Source organism: Centrocercus urophasianus, unplaced genomic scaffold, assembly GCF_019232065.1.
Source record: "Centrocercus urophasianus isolate 14NV4802_14NV808 unplaced genomic scaffold, USGS_Curo_1.0 seq_13, whole genome shotgun sequence".
NCBI lineage: Eukaryota > Metazoa > Chordata > Aves > Galliformes > Phasianidae > Centrocercus > Centrocercus urophasianus.
This window is the reverse complement of record NW_024884475.1, coordinates 8,582,145-8,602,080: the sequence shown is the minus strand read 5'-3', so window position 1 is coordinate 8,602,080 and position 19,936 is coordinate 8,582,145. Positions and strand designations below refer to the sequence as shown.

Below are 19,936 nucleotides of genomic sequence, written 5' to 3'. Positions count from 1 at the left end.
GGTTAGAAAATTAGAGGTAAATATACACAAGGCACAGCATAAACAAAAATAACCACGTCTTTCTTAATGGAAACACCACGTCCTACGTACAGGTAGGGGAGCATCATTCTACCCTGACACATGGAACAACCACTACACCAAATTGGATTGCAATACTGATATCACCTTCACCCCCTGCAGAAGCAGCAAGGGTATCTAAATTCATCGTGTGGAGACCATTTATGTTTTGCAAGATGCATCTGAGGTGCCACCACTTCCCAGCCCCACCTCCTAGCAGCCAGCCAGTTCCAGCACATGTATACCACAGCACCAGAAACCAGGGCATCACAGTGGGAGCTGTGCTGCAGAGGACCTGCTGGTCCCACTGCACAAGTGCAGTGTTCAGCTCAGAACTAACCCATACAGAGTTAACACACAGTTCTCAGTTTGCAATATATTCATGATCCACAGACCTTCCGTCATCATTTGGAGCTTTGGAGATGTATTTAAATTGGGTTTTTCTTTTTCTTTTTCTAAAGGTGCACTTTTATGTACAAAAATCTACCAGTGGTACACAAGCAATTTTGAAATCATTTTTAAACAGAACTTTTCTTTCCACAGCACTTAATTAGAATAGAATAAATAAATTAAAAAGTCACAAAATAAGTCAGTAAATAGGCTTTTTCTCAAAACAAACCTATCATTGTAAAGCCAAACGGGGAGCAGGTCATCAACCTACAGCAAAAAAAAAAAAGAGTGGATTTGTTATTATTATTATTATTACTAGTAGCAAGTCATAAAATAGAAGTGCAACTTTTATATCTGTCCAGTTGAGCCAAAATAAGTTCATAAACTTTCATCCAGAGAAAATACTTTGAGCCATAGTGTACAGTGCCAATTGTCACACAAATGCTATCAATATTCCTTAATGCATTCATAAATCCAAATCCTCACATGTATTATCCTACACTCAACGAGCTCTCTTAAATTAAAAAAAAACCTGTACACAGATATTAATGCTTCACATGGGGACATAAAAATGATGGGTACATTAATACAGCATGTAGCTGTTTTGTTCTGCCACTGATGTATTAACTTATCAGAAAGCTGCACACGTCTGCTTTAATAATAACATTTTGCCAGCCTCAAAAGTTGCCTGTCAAGAATTGATCTACCGTAATTTAAACCTGGTGGTTTTCAAAGGGCAAAGTGAGTGCTGAATTTCTTTGAAATAAGTCTCTGACTAAAATAAATGTCTAATATTTTGCCATTATAGTTTTCCAGGCCACTTATTTTAAAAAGGGAGGGACACACCATTATTTTAAGAAACCTGCTGAAAACTGGAGACCCACTTATGCAACCCAGCAATTTGCAATGCTTGGCATCAGATCCATATCCAAATTAAAATCTCAGTTTCTAATTCAAGGTACGTGAACCAAAACCATTAATTACCAGAGAATCATTAAGGTTGGAAAAGACCACTAAAATCACCTAGTCCAACCACTAAACTGCCTTTCAACAGGGAAAGAGTTCATTCTCCACCCTCAACCCCATGTTCTGGGACTCCATTTACAATACTGAACATGATTATAGACACTAGACACATTAAACAGTGTAAAGAGATTCCACATACCAGCTCATGGGGCCACTGGTGATCTCATATTTTGTTCTACTGTGAAGTTCGAAAAGCAAAATGGGAGAGAACAATGTAGAAAAACAGGCATCTCCAAAAGAAGAGGCTTCCATGGCAAGAGTTTAGGTGCCAAGAGTTACTGCTGATTTCAGTCCAACAGCAGGTTGCTGGCACCTCATTTTTGTTAAGAATTTTCAGATTATAGTTTGTTCTTAGTCTGCACCAAACTAATGCAGATTCTCACACAAAACACATTCCAACCAGACAAGTACATAAATATTGCCTGGAAGACTGAAGGAACCTACCCTTTTCCAAGCCCTTCTTCAAACAGCTAATAGCCAGAATCTCTACAGAATGTATTGACGATGTCTGCTTTAGTCTCAGTTTGCCAGCATTGCTTAACCCTTGCCATTACCAATCAATTGATTCAAAGCTTGTGCAAACTGATCTTCATTCCCCTGCAGAGACTGAGTTTCCAGAACTGCAGAGTCTTCATTTATGAGTTTCCAGAGATCTGCTTAGGGGTTGTTTTCCTTTTCATTTTATTGCCATCTCTATAAATAGCTATGCTGGAATTTTTGGAGCAGTTAAAACATATGTATTTATTTATTTATTTGATTTAAAGTAGTTCTGCAGTATATATCCAGGATTACAGAAGAAACATGAGTGAGCATTTTTAGCTACGTGAATATAACAGGATTAAAACCGAGCTCTCTTTAGCTCCTTCAAACCAAGAAAAAGAGCAGCTCATCCTACTCAGCTTTGAGCACTTACCACTTTGCAGTGGAGACTGAGGGCAGGGGGTAGCTCAGGCTTTTTCCCGCACTGGCAGCCTTTCTCCTTGGCCATCAAGTTTAATTTTATCTGCTTGCTTTCAGCTCTTCTGTGCTGTTCAGGGCAAACATCTTGTCCATATATGCAATGGGTTTCCTGTGAAAACCCAAACTGAAGATGTGGCTGCAAGCTGTAACTTGCATCTTGACAGCTCCCCAGTCAGGTAGAGGGTCTCAACACGTTAAATTTTGTCAGTGTGAAGGAGGGTTTGGCCAGAAATACACATGCTAGAAGATATATCTTGTGGCAGCAAATCCCAAAGGCAGACCACGAGGGGCTTCAAATCTCATTAGTGCAGAAAATGCATTCTCAGCTATCACTGATGGTCTCTGGCATCAGGCACGTACTTCAAAAAGCACAGAGAGAGCAAAACTTCAATAAAGCCACTTCATGGGCTTTCAGCAGCTCTATTCCCTCTCTAGGAAATCTCCCAGCTATTCTAAACTGCACTGACACAGCTGAACCCAGGGTTGGGTGCACCTTAGTGCCAAGCCAGGCTGCTGCTTCATAGCAGGGCCCAGCAGAAGCCACCACTCACCCAACACGCAGACCAACGCTTCATAAGCTTTTCAGCAAGGAGAAAAACCAGATACCGAGGCTAACTACTCTTCCCAGGGACCAAACCATTCAATTTGTTTTATATGGAGTTGCTCAGATTCATCCCATATCAATGTCTGTCTCTATTACTGCTGCAGGATCATTCAAAAGGCTGATGCAGGGTCAGCAGGACACACGGTACCACATGGGCAGCAGGTCAGCCTGGCATTTAACCACTCCTGTGCCTTTGCTCCATTCCTGCTAAGGAGGTTGTGGCAGATCTGTTTGAGAACACAGCAGCACCTTCAGCCTTTTCCAAGAAACCTCACATCCTCACTACAGCCACAAAGAGGAGACCAGCACTGGTCCAAACACCACATGTTACAGACCCAAATATTCTTCAGCTGCACCCTCCTCCTGACAGTACACTCACCAGCAAAAAACTGCTGCTTTCCCTGGTGACACTTACCTACTTCTCTGTCAAACCCCCAACATGACCATGATTTTTTCCTGTGCTTATGGATTTGTAGCCAGTGCTGCTAAGCATCTCTTGTAAGAGGACCAAGCGTGTGCAGCAGCAAATGGCACTGCACAGGGTCTGTCCTGCAGCAGTAATAGAGACAGACATTGATATGGGATGAATCTGAGCAACTCCATATAAAACAAAACTCCAGTATCCAAAGGCCAGGTTTCCTACTGAGCACAGCCTCCTGTGTTTTCTGTGTGCTGAGCTACCCTTACATTTCCAGCTCAGCCTACAGATGAGCGATATTTAACTTATACAATAGCAGGTGCTAGGATTTATTTTTTTAAGGAATTCACAGCAGTATAATGTAATGTAGAGATAAATTACTGTCATGCTAAATCTGCTTTCTGATCCCACCCCCCACCTCACATTCCTCAGATAAACTGACACTTATTACTTCAGTAAAACGGTGATGTTACATACGCCTCTGTGTATACAGTGAGATAATACATTTGAATTATTTCTAGATGCTCTGATGCAGAAAAAATGTATGAAAGCAAGTAAATTTCAAGTTAACTTTCCCTCACTCTGAAGTTTCTACTGAACTCAAAGCTCAGCTGGCAACTCTGCATTTTTCTAAGCCTGCCCACTGCATTATAAACGATTTACTGCATTATAATGCAGCATGGGAATTATAGATATTTTGCTGTCACTTACATGCCAGTCTCCCACAGATAGTCCACAGAAGAACTGTTTATGACCAGTATCCACCAGATCATCACTGACCTAAGCTTCAGCATGAGACTGCCTAAAGGCAGATGTCTTTCAAGGAAAGCATGAAGCTGAACGCACTGGGGGGGAAAAAAATCTATATATATATTTTAAACGGCACTTATAGAATCACGGAATCATTAAGGTTGGAAAAGACCACTAAGATCATATAGTCCAACCACCAACACATCCCCACCAACCCATGCCCCTAATTCTACCCACCTACACTGAAAAAGGATATGTTTACATAGCTAGTCCTTACAAATTTCCATTTAATAACTTCTAATCCATAGATATCAAGATAATTCCATCTTTATTTCGTATGGCTTCATTGCTGCACAGTGTTAAGTTAACATTTCCCTTCAAACTCAATTGCAAAGCAATGTCTGTGTGACTGGCTGAGGATCTTCCCAGGGAAAACGAGATGCATAAATACAACAACGTCATCTGAAAAAAATGATGAATTATAATTGAAATCAGCAGCTAGAAATCTAAAAATCTGTATTCTTCTTGCAATAATTTTAGCAAAGGTGTATATGTTATCCCCAACAAACTGGAAAAGGTACTTAGTGGAGCGTGAATGTTTCAGCACTATTTAAACAACAATGTAATCACTCATAATTTAAGTACAACTTTCCAAGCTACAATAATCAAAACTGTTTTGTTTACCTCTATGGCAGAGAAGATGATAATTTTTTCCAAGCTATTTGCTATAAACAACTGATTTTTATGCACATTTAGACACCTGCAGGCACAAAATGGCATTTCACCAATGAGGTATCACAATATGTCAAAACCCAGGTAACTATTTGCCTTGTTTGGTGAGTAAGCACCATCAAACCTTGGTCTTCCCTCCTGCAGCACTTTTTGACTTGGAGAAATTCCATTATCCAAATAAAAAAAAATGTTCTGCAGCAGCTTACAAGCAACATCATAAAAAAACACTGGAGCAGTATTTACATTTGGCAGCAACCTATGGAGAAAGGCAATGGGAGTGAAGAGGCATCACACGTTGCATGCAGATGTGCAAAACAGATGCATGGTGGAGAGCGTTCAACCCTGCTATGTATAGGCTGGTTCAGACCAAGTTGCTACGCCCCAGCACTTCACTTTCTTGCAGCCTGTTTTCTCATCCCTGACACATCTCCAAGCTGGATCTTCTGGCACACTGAAGTACCTTGAGAACATCACCAGACCAACATCATTTTGTCCTTCTGGTAGTTAATACTCATTCTCCTCACTCACTGACAGAAGAACACAAAATTAAAGATGAACAAATCTCTTGTTTGTGCCAGTAAAAGTTACGAGTCATGTTTATGATCAAAAGCTTCAGAGATTTCTCATTTTTAAAAAAATTTTTTTGCAAAGAGCTCAGAGTCTTACAACGATCACAATCACTTACGCAAGTGCTTATATATTAACTGCATTGCTAGAGTTGGACGTGCTCAAGGACGTGTTGGATGAGTTCCTGGGAGCCTGATCTGGTGGAGGCAGCCAGCCCACAGCACAGGGCTTGGAACTGGGTGATCTTTAAGCTCCCTCCCAACCCAAGCCACTCCATGATTCTATGACCAGAGTTAACCCATGGAAGCTACATGGTAAGCACGAGTCTACTCAAAGGATTGTAGCTTGACTTTCCCTAGTTCGCCACTGGAAATGGAAGGCACATTATTTACTTAGGAAAAAAGGTTTTGCATTTCTGTGAGTTCCTGCAGTTCTAATGAGAAAACTAATTTTTTCAACAGAAGCATCAAGCTTATAGCTCCACAGGGGGGTGGCTGCAAGATACTGTAAAAATAGCAAGCTATCAGTTTTTAACAGATGCAACAGTAAGGCCTGACTTGCTGCTTCAGCCTTCTCAGCATTTTGCAACACGATTTTTTGCATGAGGAAACAAATTTTAAAAATAAGAGAAAGTCATCTTTCCTATTTAACTTATTCAAGCTAAGAACAAAAAAAGAAATAGATGCCCAAAAAGTAAGTTACTTCATTTGTGGAGATGTTTCTGTTAACATTAACAAGACTATAAATATAAATCTATATCCAGCCATCTAGCTAATCCTTGCTGGAGTTATTATGACATATGTAAGTAAATAAATGCACACAGAGAACCACGTGCAGACTCATGCCCTTCGTTGAACCTGGAAAACATTTTTAATGTTATGACCCCTCCTGTAAGGCCAGTAGCACTCTGATGGCAGCATCACTGCATGAAGTCTCTGTCCATGCTGCGAAGTCCCAGCTGCAAGCAGTTTTGAGCAATGTATAGAAAGGCAGCCCTCTGCAGAGAATCTGGGTGGTTTGTTTTCCTTGTAAATACGTGGTTTTTTTTACAATAGAAATATTGCAGCTTCATTATCTATCATGATTCTGCAACACTTACAAGCATGGTCCTGTGTATGTTTTGCTAAAGGCTGGGTCCATGCAGATGGAAGGTTCACTACTGTGCAGATGAGAGATCAAGGCCAGTGGCTTGGGGACTGTGAATCAGAGCATTGCTCCATTCTTTTGTCACACATTCTAATGCCACAATAGGAAGAAAGAAACTGCATCAAGAAAACAGTTCTGCACTGGCACAGAGGCTATACAACAGCACAAGGAAATCCACTACTTACGTCTAAACTCCAGCCTTCTGAAATCCCAACTTTTTATTCATTATCAGAATACAGCTCTGAAACAGTGGCTAAGCAACAAATGGAACTGGAAAACACTGCATTTCAGTACATCAGGCTAGCAAGACTCATTTTAAATATGAAATATAAATAAACACATCACGGAAGTTTCATCCTGCAAGCCCCGCAGTGGAGAACTTGTGATGGAACAACACTGGTTGGTCCTGGTGAGCACTGGGCCCTAGAAAACCTGGGCCCAAGGAGCTTCAAGTCCAGGGAAAAAGTTCATGCTACTCCCTTTGTACCAACCATGTGCTTACAGAGTAGATCACTATGGCCTGTTTGTCAAATAGTAAGGAAATATTTTAAAATGAGAGTCTCCTAAGAAATATTTATTTTTTCACTTCAGAAATAAGCTAGGGTAATAAATAATTTCTTCATACAGAAAATATGACAATGGCAGTTATCACCTCCCAAATGCTTTTTTTTTTTTTTTTAATTTGAGAGATGTCTGATATTTTCCATTATGATTGAGGCTACAATCAGATAAATTTATAGGTCAAATTCTGCCTCACACAACATCTTGGAAGACATTTTGCTCTAACCCAGGACTGATTTAATGCTATTTACATATATCAAAGAATTATTAAAAAAAAAAGTGTTCATGTCAATGTGGATAATCCCATTTTTATGCTGGTACATCAGGCATAGCTTTGGAGAGATAAATAAAGAATTCAAATTTCAAATGTTTGTTTACCTCTATTTCTTTTGAATAACTTAATTTAATCTATTCTGTGTGAGAAACCTGGCATCTGATTTTGTCAGTATGTAATGTTAAATTCCAGGTGATAAGAATTGATAAAAATTACAGGTACACAGCAACTATGAAATCAAAGCCCATTGTGTCTAACACAGGGCTTTTAAGAACAGAAGCATCCAAAACATCACTACAAATTACTTAGCTTTTCAGACATAATTAAATTAAACCATTTGTATGTGTGTGTGCTCTTGCCTGTATGCATCCGTAAGACTGCAAAATGTAAAGCAGAGCAATTTTAGCCAAATATTGGTGAGGTATAAAACTTAATTACTCCTAGATACAGTTAAGTACGTCCTTCAATGAGCATATAAATTGAACAAAACCATGCCTGCAAATAATCAGGCACTGAGTTTTCTGGCTTTCATAAGATTTCATTAATACATTAATAAAGGTTTTACATAATTTATACACTCAGACATATACATATATTTTATCTGTAATGTGTGCTTACATACAAACATACATATGCACGCGTGCAAACATGTGTACACATACCACGCACACTCACATCCCCTTATCTGCACACATTCAAATTCTTTAAAGAAAATGCCACCATTTAAAAAGCACTGGAATTGGTTCCAGGTTCCTACATGACTTTAGACTGATAGAAAAATGTAGTTTACATCTATTGCATATGAAAAAGAAAAGGAATTTACAACCAAAAAAAAATTTTTTAAAAAAAGAAAGAATGCACCCCCGCCCCCCCCCCCCCGTTACCAGCTTTCCAATTAGGAATCAAAATATTGGAATGAATCTGGTATAAATACAATATGCAATGGCAGCTTTGTATTTTTTTCAAATAAATTTCAATCTTTTGGAATTTAAATTAGTACCAATTTATGGCGAGCAAAAGTTCTTTCATAGATAAGTCACTGCTGAGCTCCTTTCTTCTTCTGCTCCAGCTCCTGCAAGCGTTCCTCCCGGCACTGCGCGTGCTGCGTTCCCACTTTGTGTGCTGTCTCGGTGGCTGCAATGTCAATCTGTGCATATCTGGATGACCCACTCCCTGAAATGCCAAAGGAAATCATGTTGTTGTCCATAGCCTTCATGCAATCTGAGGTAAAACACTCAGGTTGAAGCTATTGCTAGACTTCTCCCATAGATTTCCTAGGTGATCTTGGTCTGGTATTAAAATAAGGTCTATAAAGGAAGTAAGATGATAAGTACAACAAAAAACCTTACAAGCTTGGTTATCTAATTGTTTTAGGTATCTGATTTTTTTCAAATAAGCACTTGAATCACTTGTATTTATGCTCCACATTTCAATCTCCACCCCTCTTTCTCCCAGTAGAAGACACAATTGAACAGAACAACAATTTAGTCCGATATTAGAGAATAAGGTAGACGAAAGTTGCTCTATCTGTTCAGGAGCAGAGCAGTTCTGTATTGATATAGATACACCACTCTGGAAGAAGGGAGAACTTCAATATGAAAAAAATATAATACTTACAATCATTAGGAGCACCTCCAAAGTTACACAGCTTGAGCATGGATTGGTGTTACACAAATAGCAAAATTAATGACAGTTTACAGACACAAGGCTCGTCACTCTTAATGCCTTGGTTCACTGTCTTTAAAATGAATATAAAACATGACTTCCATATCTCAATGGAGTGCTATACAGAGACCCAAATTTAAGGTCTGGGAGAAGCTTAGAATTACTTACCTAAAGTTATATGGCACTGAACAACAACACTAAGTAAATAAATAAAATAAAGGGAAAAATTGAAAGATACTTCAATAGCAAATGTGTTGAATCGAATGCCAAATCCCTGCTAAGATTTTTCTGTAAGGGGGGATGAATCTGTAAGTGACTGTACACGGTAGCTATAATTCATACTTGTGGGCTAATTCTCCAAGACAAGCATTACAAGAAAAATATCCACAATATACATAGGGGTAGGTGAGGTGAGCGGGAGGGTGGGGGGGGGGATGTAATCAAGTCCTTCTGCTTTCCTGCAACCTTCATGGAAAGTAGACAGAAAACACCATGTTCTATTCTTACACATTTGCCATGTGGCTCTAGAGGCATTATTTTAATATTGTTAGAAGCAAGCCCGGTACACCTACACCCATGACCCTTCTGCTCAGTCCAAGCAAGAAAAGTTAAGCAAGTGTAGTCTTAATGCATGAATGAAAATCTTGAGAAAAATGAAAGAAATTACTATCTGTCAAACTTCAGAGACATTCAGTTTAGGAGGAGTTCATATACAGTGCAACATTCTAGAGAACTTTGCTTGTTATGTCTTTTCCAAAAGAGTTGACATTCACAAGAATTAGTACAAAGGTACACAAGTACAAATTCCTCTGTTAGCCAGAGGCTGTGGGCAGATGAAATTAAGATATGGACAGAGAAATTCAGATTTTCCATACCACATATAGTTTGTAACGCTGTACCCACTGCTGTCTAAATTGTCCTGTAGGCTTTCTTACCTCTTATGCTTGTGCTGGCTTCTTGAAGTTCCAGTTCCATGTAATGAAGTTGTTTTTTGGAAGTAGGACTGACAGGAATATTAACGTAGGTGGCTGTCTCACTGTGGGGTCGATCTGATGTAGGGATATCAGCTGAATAACCTACAGCCCCTTCTAAAATAAGTAGCACATTATTATAGACACTGTTCGCAATGACCAGTGAACCATTTCATAAAACACACCATTCTGTCAAATGTTCTGAAAGCAAACATTCAGCAGTAAAAACTCAAGTCACCAAACAGCGCATTCTTCAGTCCTAAACAGGACATAAGGTTTCTACAGAAAATATCCTCAGAGAATGATCAAGTCAGGATCCATGCAGAAGGCCACAGACCATTGCTAGTGATCTCATGTTGTGACTAAAAGCAAACACTACACAGAAATTCGCTAGCAGACACAATGTATGCAACACTATTAACCTGAATTGGAGCTGAAATTATCTGGAAGTAAAGCCTTACATGAAATTATCTGTCCTAGGAAGATGTGGACTACTATAGCATCCAGAAGAAAGCAACCAAAATCACTAGAAGTTTAGAAAGTCAAAAAAACAGACTGAAGACAGCTTAATGCGTGGGGAAAACAAGCTTATGCAGACATTCCGATCAGAAATCACAGAATGGTTTGGGTTGAAAGGGACCTTTAAGATCACCTAGATCCAATCCCCCTGCTATAGGCAGGGACACTTCCCTCTAGACCAGGTTGCTCAAAGCCCCATCCAGCCTGGCTCGAGTGCTTCCAGGGTGGGGGCATCCACAGCCTCTCTGGGCAACCTGTTCCAGTGCCTCACTACCTTCACAGTAAAGAATTTCTTTCTAACATCTAGTCTAAATCTACCCTCTTCCAGTTTAAAGCCATTTCCCTCATCCTGTTTCTACATGCCATTATAAAAAGTCCTTCCCCAGCTGTCCTGTAGGTCCCCTTCAGGTATTGGAAGGCCGCTGTAAGGTCCCTCTGGAGCCTTCTCAAGGCTGAAGAGCCCAACTCTCTCAGCCTGCCCCAGTAGGGAAGGTTCTCCAAGTAGGAATAGATCATCTAATAAAAGACTTAAATTTCAGGAAGAAAGGGTAAATTAAATGTGGGAAAATCTTTCTAATAGTAAGGAGCAAAAGAACACCAAAGGAAATCTCACAAAACCTGAAGAATTTCATCATCTAGAAATTTCTGAAAAAGAGATAGACTAACATCAACCAGGAAACAGTTCTCTATAAAGTGATTCTGTCTTACAGAAGATTTTGTTATCTATTAGATGACTTAGCAAGACCTTCTCTAGCCGAATTTTCAGTTATTCTAATTTTGCCAGAAGTTAAATACAGAGAGATCATGGTGGCTTCATATGTCCATGTCTCTGTTGTACAACTGAGTCCAGAACGGGACATGGCAGACCAGATCTCACCAGTGCTAAGTAAAGAGGAAAGTTCATCTCCCTTGACAGACTGGCAATGCTTTAACTAATGCTGGCCATGATTCTGTCAAATTAATTTCCAGAGAAGACAGGTTTTCACTGCTGTTACTGCATGCATACTATCACTCATTTCATTTTGGTTTTCTTGTGAAAGCCTGTTAAATTTACTTTAAAAAGCTATTTCTTATTTTCTTCCACATTTATCTTTGGCAAGAAGCAATGTTTTTTTAAAACTTTTTGGCCAATGACTAAAGCCAGCATTCTCCAGAACCAGAATAAAATAATCCCACAACCATGTATTTATGTATATCTGAGTAAACTGGTGGAAAAATAGTTGTCATAGGCAAACAGAAGATTCAGTGCCACAAGCATTGTCAGTCATCGCTTAAAGATGTTCTAAGTTGAAGAAGAGATAAAAAGATGCTTATGTGTAGTTTATCGACTATTATGAAGGGACAAAATCACAAGGGATTTTCATTTGGAAAGTTCATCTCAAATGGAAACATAAAATCCAGTGTGAAATAAGGAAACATAACAGTTTTTGAGCACTAAGGACTAGAGAAATATCCCCTTAGAGCCTGCTGTTAAGATGGGATAGAAGAGTGCAGAGAAAAAATGGTATTTCTTTCAGTTTCTTCCTCTCCCTGAAGTTTTCCCATTAAACCCTTCCATAACCACACATAAAACTCACACCAAAATTTTACTTTTCCAAATCACTGCTTTTCTTTTTTCTCCATTCAGGCACTGTTGGAGTGAGAACAGAAAGGCAGTAGGTGGTCAAGGCTTTTCAGAGTACAGAAGATAATGACTTCATCCTAGGATCCAAGGAGAAGCAGCTGTGAATAACCATAAAGGGAAACTTTCTCTTCTTTTTGGATGGCAGAGAGAGCTTGTACAAGTTGGGTAACATTAAGAGTTATCAGAAGCTACATTAAGATCCAGGATAATGTGGTCTCTCCAGACACAAGCTATTTAAGTCAAAGCAGACTACACTGTGGTCCAAGATTTTAAAAGCCTTGAAAGCTGACCAATTTTCTAACATATACTCATTAAAAAAAAAAAAAAAAAAGAGAAGAATGAAACACTACCATCAGAGGAAATATCTAACTGTACCAAATTACCATTCTCAGAAATAGGTGAATGATTCTATCTAATGCATGTCACAGAAACTTGGCCTGACCATGCCAAAAGGATTTGGCAGAACAAGAGCATTGAAAATCTGCATCCCAAATAGCTGAATTCATAAATAGATTACAACCTTAAGGCTGATACGGAGTCATGAGTAGTCATGAAGAAAAATGTTTTTGAAGTCTTTCCATTCATCGTTAAAGTGAAGCAGCAGGATTTTAAGTAAAATGTCCTCAAAGTTATTGAGCATATAAGCTAGCAAAATCCTCTATAAAACTAAGCAGCAGGAAGGCAAATCTTATGCCTGGTGATTATCTGAAGAACTAAAAAAAAAAAAAAAAAGAACACAAGGAGAAAGAAACATTAATTAGTAGATCTTTGTGCAAGAAAGAAAAAAAGAAAGCCCTGGCAAAACTCAAAATTTCTTCCTATACCTTGACATACAGAAAAATAAAATTCATATACAAAATTAAGCAAATTGGAATACAAGTGAAGGAAAGTGAAAGAAAGTGAAGAAAAACTCATTTTTCTTGTTTAGACTATGCTGTTTTAACAGAAACTTTGATTTCTTTGTAAACTTGGGTTTTCATTTTTTCTTTGCATAAAAATATCATTAAAAATGAAAAACTGGTTTATCTTTATTTGCAGAAAAAGGTTTATTTGAATAGCACAAGGGAGTTAACATCTCACAATAAGAAATTAAGGCATGCAGAGTGCTATGGACAAAGATGATGCTTTCTGAGGTCCTTTCTGGATGGACTGAGGTAGAAAATCCTTATGAAAATGTTCAGAATACAGGATTTGTGTGGGATTTGTGGTCATTATGGAGGGAGAATTTGGAAGAAAAAAAAAAGACCTGAATTAGCAGTTACAGTCTGGAGACATTGTGAAAGAACTGGCAGGGTATCATGTTTGAGGAGAAAGTGAGAAGGGTGAAACAGGAAATGAAGTGGTACTTAAAAGAACTGGGGAGTTGGAGGAAAGACAAGGAAAAGAAAAGATAAGAATGACTGGGAAGGGGAGAGAAAACATTTGAAAGTGATGTTTCAGTCTTACAGTGTTTGTTGCTCACAGAAAGAAAACACTACAAACTTTGCTTGGTATGTATGTGTGTGTGTATGTATATGAGTGTGTATGAGTCTGAATACACTTGCAAAACTAACATCTGCAATGATCATCACTCAAAAAAATCAACATTTAGAAGACATCACAGCATAAAAGAAAAAAAAATAAGCAGAAGTTAGCTTCCTCTGATGCAATTGGTTGCAAAGATCTTTAGAATCACTGAATCATAGAATTGCCCAGGTTGGAAAAGACCTTAAAGACCATCAAGCCCAACCACAACCTATCCATACTACCTTCATTCTAACAACTCTCCACTGAATCATGTCCCTGAGCACCACATCCAAACGGCTTTTAAACACATTCAGGGGTGATAATTTGGTTTACTCACCAGGTTCCTCAGAGCTAGTAGGAGTTCCAGGTTCTGCAGGTAGTGTCAGCACCTCATAACCACCTTTAGGACCTACAACAGAGGAACACCATCAACAGTTTAGAATTCAGCAATTTGCACAATGTAAACAAAGCATCTGATTTTTCGGGTTTAGATTCGTGATCTGCTAATCTAAACAATCATACCAGGAAAAAAATCGCAGGAAGTAGCTAGCGTTGACTTTTTTGGTGGTGATGTCAATGTTTTTTAATGAGAGCGAGTAAATAAACGTGGCCATTTTTACATATATATACATACAAGGGCACTAAAGTCAACAGTGTGTTTTGCTATACATCAATGTGGGAGCAAAGCTGTCTTGAATGTATGAATCAGGGAGAAGTGGGTGGGTGATCTTGGGAGCATTTGGAAGACTCTTGTTAAAATTCCACCTCCAGCATGATGGATAACTTCTTGATTTCTGACAAAGCATTGTAGAAAGTGCTTAAACTGTCCCTTGCAAGGACGACTTTGCATTTCAAGTGCAAACCACCATCCTTGCAGGAAGCCAAGCTGTGCAACATCACTGGTGCTTCCAGAGCAATAAGATGAAAAAGATTCCCAGGTTCCACCATGATCATGGACTCCACTCAGTTTCACATAAGATAAGCTAAAACACTGTGCTCTTAATATGAATACATTGGTATTAATGTTGAATGACAAACACTCACAAATTTATCTGCAGATGTTTTCTCCTTCATTATCATGAACTATCTTTAAATGTGCTGTTTTTTTCCCCATCGTCTCATTGCTAGGATTTCTCATGGCCTAAGGTGGGTTTTTTTGGTGGGTATCCATTGTTAAAATGCTGGCAGCATTATACTGCTGTGAATAAGATTGCTGCCTATGCTCTGACACTTATCTCATCTGTCACTGTCTCTTCTAAACTTATCCCATCTGTCAATGTCTTTCTAACAAAACCCTGCGCATCAAAAAGCCCAAAGATATGTAAGTGTTACAAAAGGGAATCAAATCATATATTAACATTTCCTAAAGTTTAAAATATTTTAAGTCTAAATAAATTTAAACTTACACGCACACACATACTTCATAACCACTTACACCTACCAGCTTGGAGACTGTGCCCTCTCTGTAGTTTCAGAGACCCAGAAGCTGCCATGACAGAAGAAGCACCTGTTTCCAAAGAGAGAAAATCATATTAAATCTAAATATCTTTTGCTATTGTTAGATATCTGCTGTGCATCAGCAGCCTTAGTAAATGTTTCTGAAACATCAAGAAAAATTTCCATAAGTATTGTAAGTCTTTGGCACTTGCTCTTGTAAAATTTCATGCAGTTGCTAATTGCCCAACCTTCTAATTTGTCAAGATCTCTCTGCAAGAATTTAAAGCTGTCATTAAATTCTTATCAGGTGGATACAAAACCTGCTAAAGAGAACTGTACTACACTTCAGTAGTCCACTGTCCAACGCTAAAGGATCTAGCTTCAGTGGGGTTTGAATCTGGGTCACAGCTGGTTCTTGTGAAATATTGTTCCAAGTGTTACAGCCAGAAAAGCCTTACCAAGGACATATCGGATGGCACAGTAACTCTTCTTTCCTCTGCTCTATTCAGATCAGCATGAAATTCTTGAAACAGCTTTAGATAAGGAAGTGTAAGGGAAGATGAGCTGGAAACTTGGAAACGTACAAACAGGTACACATGTAATGCAATTTGTCTACATTCATGTATTCAACAGGCAAACTGAACAGCATTATACTCAACTTTTCATTATCATTAGCTGGCCACGAATTTCTTGTCTACTGTTCTTACAGTGGGCACCTTAATCAAAATGAATGGCACTTGCTTCCTGAGATGAGTAATTTCATGGGACCTTCTTGTGCAAGTAATTGGTACTTAACAGAAATGAAGTAGGAGGCTCTGCTTATGAGCAACCCTGCCACTGGTGACAGGGCAGCTGTACAATGTGCTGCTGGGTGCTTGAGATCGTATAAAATTAACACTGTCTTCTAAACCAATGAATAGTCTCTGAGCAGGTGAGACAATTCTTTGCAAATTGTTTTTAAAATAGCAACCAAAAATTAACATAATTCATATGTAACACAAAGACATTCTGTAAGATAAATAGCAATCTTAAGTACCTAAGAAATCTGCATGACCTGGGAAAGAAAAAGGTACTTTCTTCACTTCTTCCCTGCACAGAGGATACACTTATAAAAAAAAAAAAATTCTAATTCTAATAGTTTTCATGCTTGGAAAATTATTCCTACACTTTTATAAAATAAACAAAACACATCATTTCATTTGATAAGGATGATAGATTTAAAAAATAGCAAATATCTCAAGAATGCATAACTGAACTAAAACCTCTTATCTTGCAGGGGGTTTTTTGTGCTTAAAAGCATATCTAGTGTAATCCAAGGTTACAAGAATGACAATGTGCCACATAGAGAAAACTGTATTAAAAAAATGCGATCAGATTGTAGAACTTTTATGTACCCTGGTGAAATATTAAGCAACAAAAACCTTTTTATTACACTTCTGTCTTTAAAAAGACTGCTAATATAAATAAATGCAAGAACAGGACAAAGAAGTATGACATCCCAGACTAGGTCGTTCATTTATACTTCTCATCACCGAATATCACCTTCCTGCATTATTAAGGACATCAGAACGTGCTTTATAAGATTGAAAGTCCCATCTTTGAAAAGACAACTACAGCTTTATGCTAAATGTAGTTTCATCACAAACTGATTTTTTTTTGCTCCTCAAAATTTTTTGTAATTCAGTAGGAATTGTTCTTCAGGAAATGGGGATTTTGAAGAAATGTTTGTAGGATTTGTGAAAAGCACACAAGAGAGGGAAGTAAATGTAAAACCATAAAGATTCCAGTCCGTTTAATGTCAAGTCAAAATCTTCCTCCTTGGAGCTGCTTTAAAACAACCATGCCAATGCTTCAGGATTTGAAGTATTGCATTTTCCTCATCTTCAAATCAGACAAGTAACAAATATTTACATAGTCAAATCGCTCATGGAATTTTTGTGAAGCTTCTAAATGTATTATGTTAACACATATCAAGAGAGATTGACCTATTTTCTTCCTTCTTCTTCATGGTGCATACGCATTTCTTTATGCCCGTTCTTCTAGAATAAGCACAGTTTTCAGTACATGTACCACAAGAACCAGCCATGGAAAGGAATACAAATGAGGAAACCTGGAACACATGTAATAAACCAAGCCCACGTAGGCAGGTTTTCAACTCTTGTCACCTACTCTTGCACAGTCAGTAAGACACGTGTAATATGCAAGCAAACACCTCTTACTGCCCAGCCTCCCTGCCTATATAGAGTAGGTCACAGAACAGAAGTGTCATCAAGTCACCCCAAAACAGGAAATAGGAACCTGCTGGATCTGCTCAGCCCAGAGGGTGAGCCAGCAGCATATGATTTTGTGACAATGACTTTTCGTCCTTAGTCAGGCCCCTAGAATTCAGATTATTCTCTAAGGCCATGGTTTGGTTTGCAGGTACAATTAACAATTCTGCCAAGCTTTTATTTTTCTTCTGCTATGGAATTATTTTAAGTGCACTTTTAAAATAAAGTACGATCAAGAAAGAGTGTGGCATATTATGGCAGGGTTTTATTAGTCAGCTTCTGATAATAATAATGCTGTTCTGTTGCAGTATTTAGCCCTGTGACCTACAGCTTATTGATGATGGACACTGTTGGGCACTCTTTACTGACTCAACAGCAGTATCACTGTAAACTTTGCCTTCATACATATGAAGCACTGTTGACATGTATCCTTTAAAATTTTTTAATTAGATATTATTTCCAGCCCAAGCAGTGTGGGCCACATTCTTCTCAGACAGCACAGTCAAAAAGAAAAGAAGAAATTTAAGAACCTCAAAACGTACTGATATTCAACTCTACTGCTTCCAACAGAGGATGTTTCATTACTTCTTGACTTAATTTCCCATTCAGCTCTTGATTTTTGTAATGGCAGAGCCTGCAGCACATAAGCACAGACTGATCAGAGTTTCCAATACAGATGTTTCATCTGGATGTTAAAATGCCAAAGTATTTACAAATACTTTTTAGCTTGCCATTTGAACTAGGTATGTTCCTTTGAAGTTGCTTAGTTGATTGCTTAGCATATGTAACTAACAATAGAAAGATAACATTATCACCTACATTCTCTAGCAATAAACTGAAAAACATTCAAACAATTGATCCTGACCAACCCCATTTGTCGATACAGAACTGAAGCATTCAAAAGCAAAAATTGTTGAACAGAACAGGGGGCACATAGAGCAGTGAATGAGGTGAGTTTGCATTTGTATGTTGTATTTGAATGGAAAAGAAAAAAAGAAATACAATCATTTCTGTGCTAAAAATACAAAGTATTTGTGACTAAGTGGATTGGTACAGGAGCGAACAACCCTACGGTGTCAGGTCACTGTAGAATTATGCACATTAGTATGCATATCTTGCCACCAAGCCAGATTTTGAAAGTCATTACCTCAAATTAACATGCTTCTATGTTATCCGTGAATGTGGATTAAAACAGCATATAAGAGAAACATAGAGAAGTTTTAATGCTGCTCCTTTAGTCCAACAGAACTGTTTGAATTACTGCTTGGCACCAAGGGACTGCTTGGTACAAGCCTAGAATTAAAGACAGTAAAAGCAAGGAATTGAAGGGCTACAACATTTTGTAAAGCTTTGTGATACCAATTTAATTACACTTAAAATGTTCACGTATCTAAAAACAATACTCCCAAATGAAATATCTCAGGATAATAAAAAAGAAACAGAGAAAACGTGGGTTTACTTTGCGTTGTGAAGAACAGCACAGTATTGAAGAATGAAGCACAAATATATAATCATAGAATTACATGTAGCTAATGAGACTATCTGAGAGATGAAAACCCTACAAAAATGGCTAAAAATTTCAGTCACTGCCTTTAGATGCTTCATCTGTCTAAGGCATTGTATACTAAATACAAGTATTCTGTTTTTGCAGTGTGCAAAAACCCACCCAAACTTTTACCAGTGTAGTCTCTTCCCTTTCTTTTGATCCTAAAATCTGTTCTTTAGTTGCTTTTCCAGATTGTTTAATGATAGATATTAACAAAATAGCTAACTCTTCCACCTGCATGAATAGTATGAGATCAAGTTTTTGCCAAGTAATGCTTGCACCCACGCTTAATTTGCCACTGAAATTAATGTAGAAATATACCCACTACACACAGCTATAGAACCCTCTGTATTTACACACATTTCCATTATAAGAATTTCTCTGGTTTCCTTGGGTTGGTTAGAGAACTAAAAACCTGTGTTATTAGAAGTAAGGAGAAAATCAGAGGTAATGATACAATTTGTGCTTCTATTTAGACTTCTATAAATCAATAGAAATTCCACTGACTCGAGTGGAATAACTAGGAACAAGACCTGCTACATGCTTTTAGATTTACTCCAGCTAAGACAGACAAAGGAATAACTTATGACCTTTTTCAGAGACATCACCTGATTCTGCTATCTCACTGAATTTGCTCACACAAGCAGCAAGCAGCTACAATTCTTTCTGTACTTGCTAAGATTTTTAAAATTCATAAAGAATCCCAAACACGAAATGTTGTTCTGTTGGGAACAATGTACCTGATATATTAAGTGAATCTACTGAATTATCAAGTGAACAGGCAAACAATATAAAGGCGTTTAAGACACTATACAACATCCCTGTACAGACAACCCAAAGGAATGAGATGGGCACAGTACATAAAGCCAAACATACTTACAGACTTGTGAAGTATTATCTATGTAGTAAAATA

At 38.1% G+C, this 19,936-nt stretch overlaps 1 protein-coding gene across 4 annotated transcripts in view; it reads right to left on the bottom strand.

Moving 5' to 3' along the window:
* Positions 1-6,853: 6,853 nt before the first annotated feature.
* Positions 6,854-19,936, bottom strand: part of DOK7 (docking protein 7) — a 60,675-nt gene continuing 47,592 nt past the window's right edge. For 2 of the 4 annotated variants that reach the window (XM_042812837.1, XM_042812839.1), the window contains 4 exons: positions 15,212-15,277; positions 14,108-14,179; positions 10,086-10,238; positions 6,854-8,658 (listed from right to left, as the gene is read on the bottom strand). In XM_042812837.1, the coding sequence (XP_042668771.1) occupies positions 8,522-8,658; positions 10,086-10,238; positions 14,108-14,179; positions 15,212-15,277 (428 nt within the window). In that variant the 3' untranslated portion in view covers positions 6,854-8,521. Of the gene's footprint in view, positions 8,659-10,085; positions 10,239-12,784; positions 12,978-14,107; positions 14,180-15,211; positions 15,278-19,936 lie in introns of those variants that run through there. The other 2 variants (XM_042812838.1, XR_006167826.1) reach the window with 2 other exon arrangements.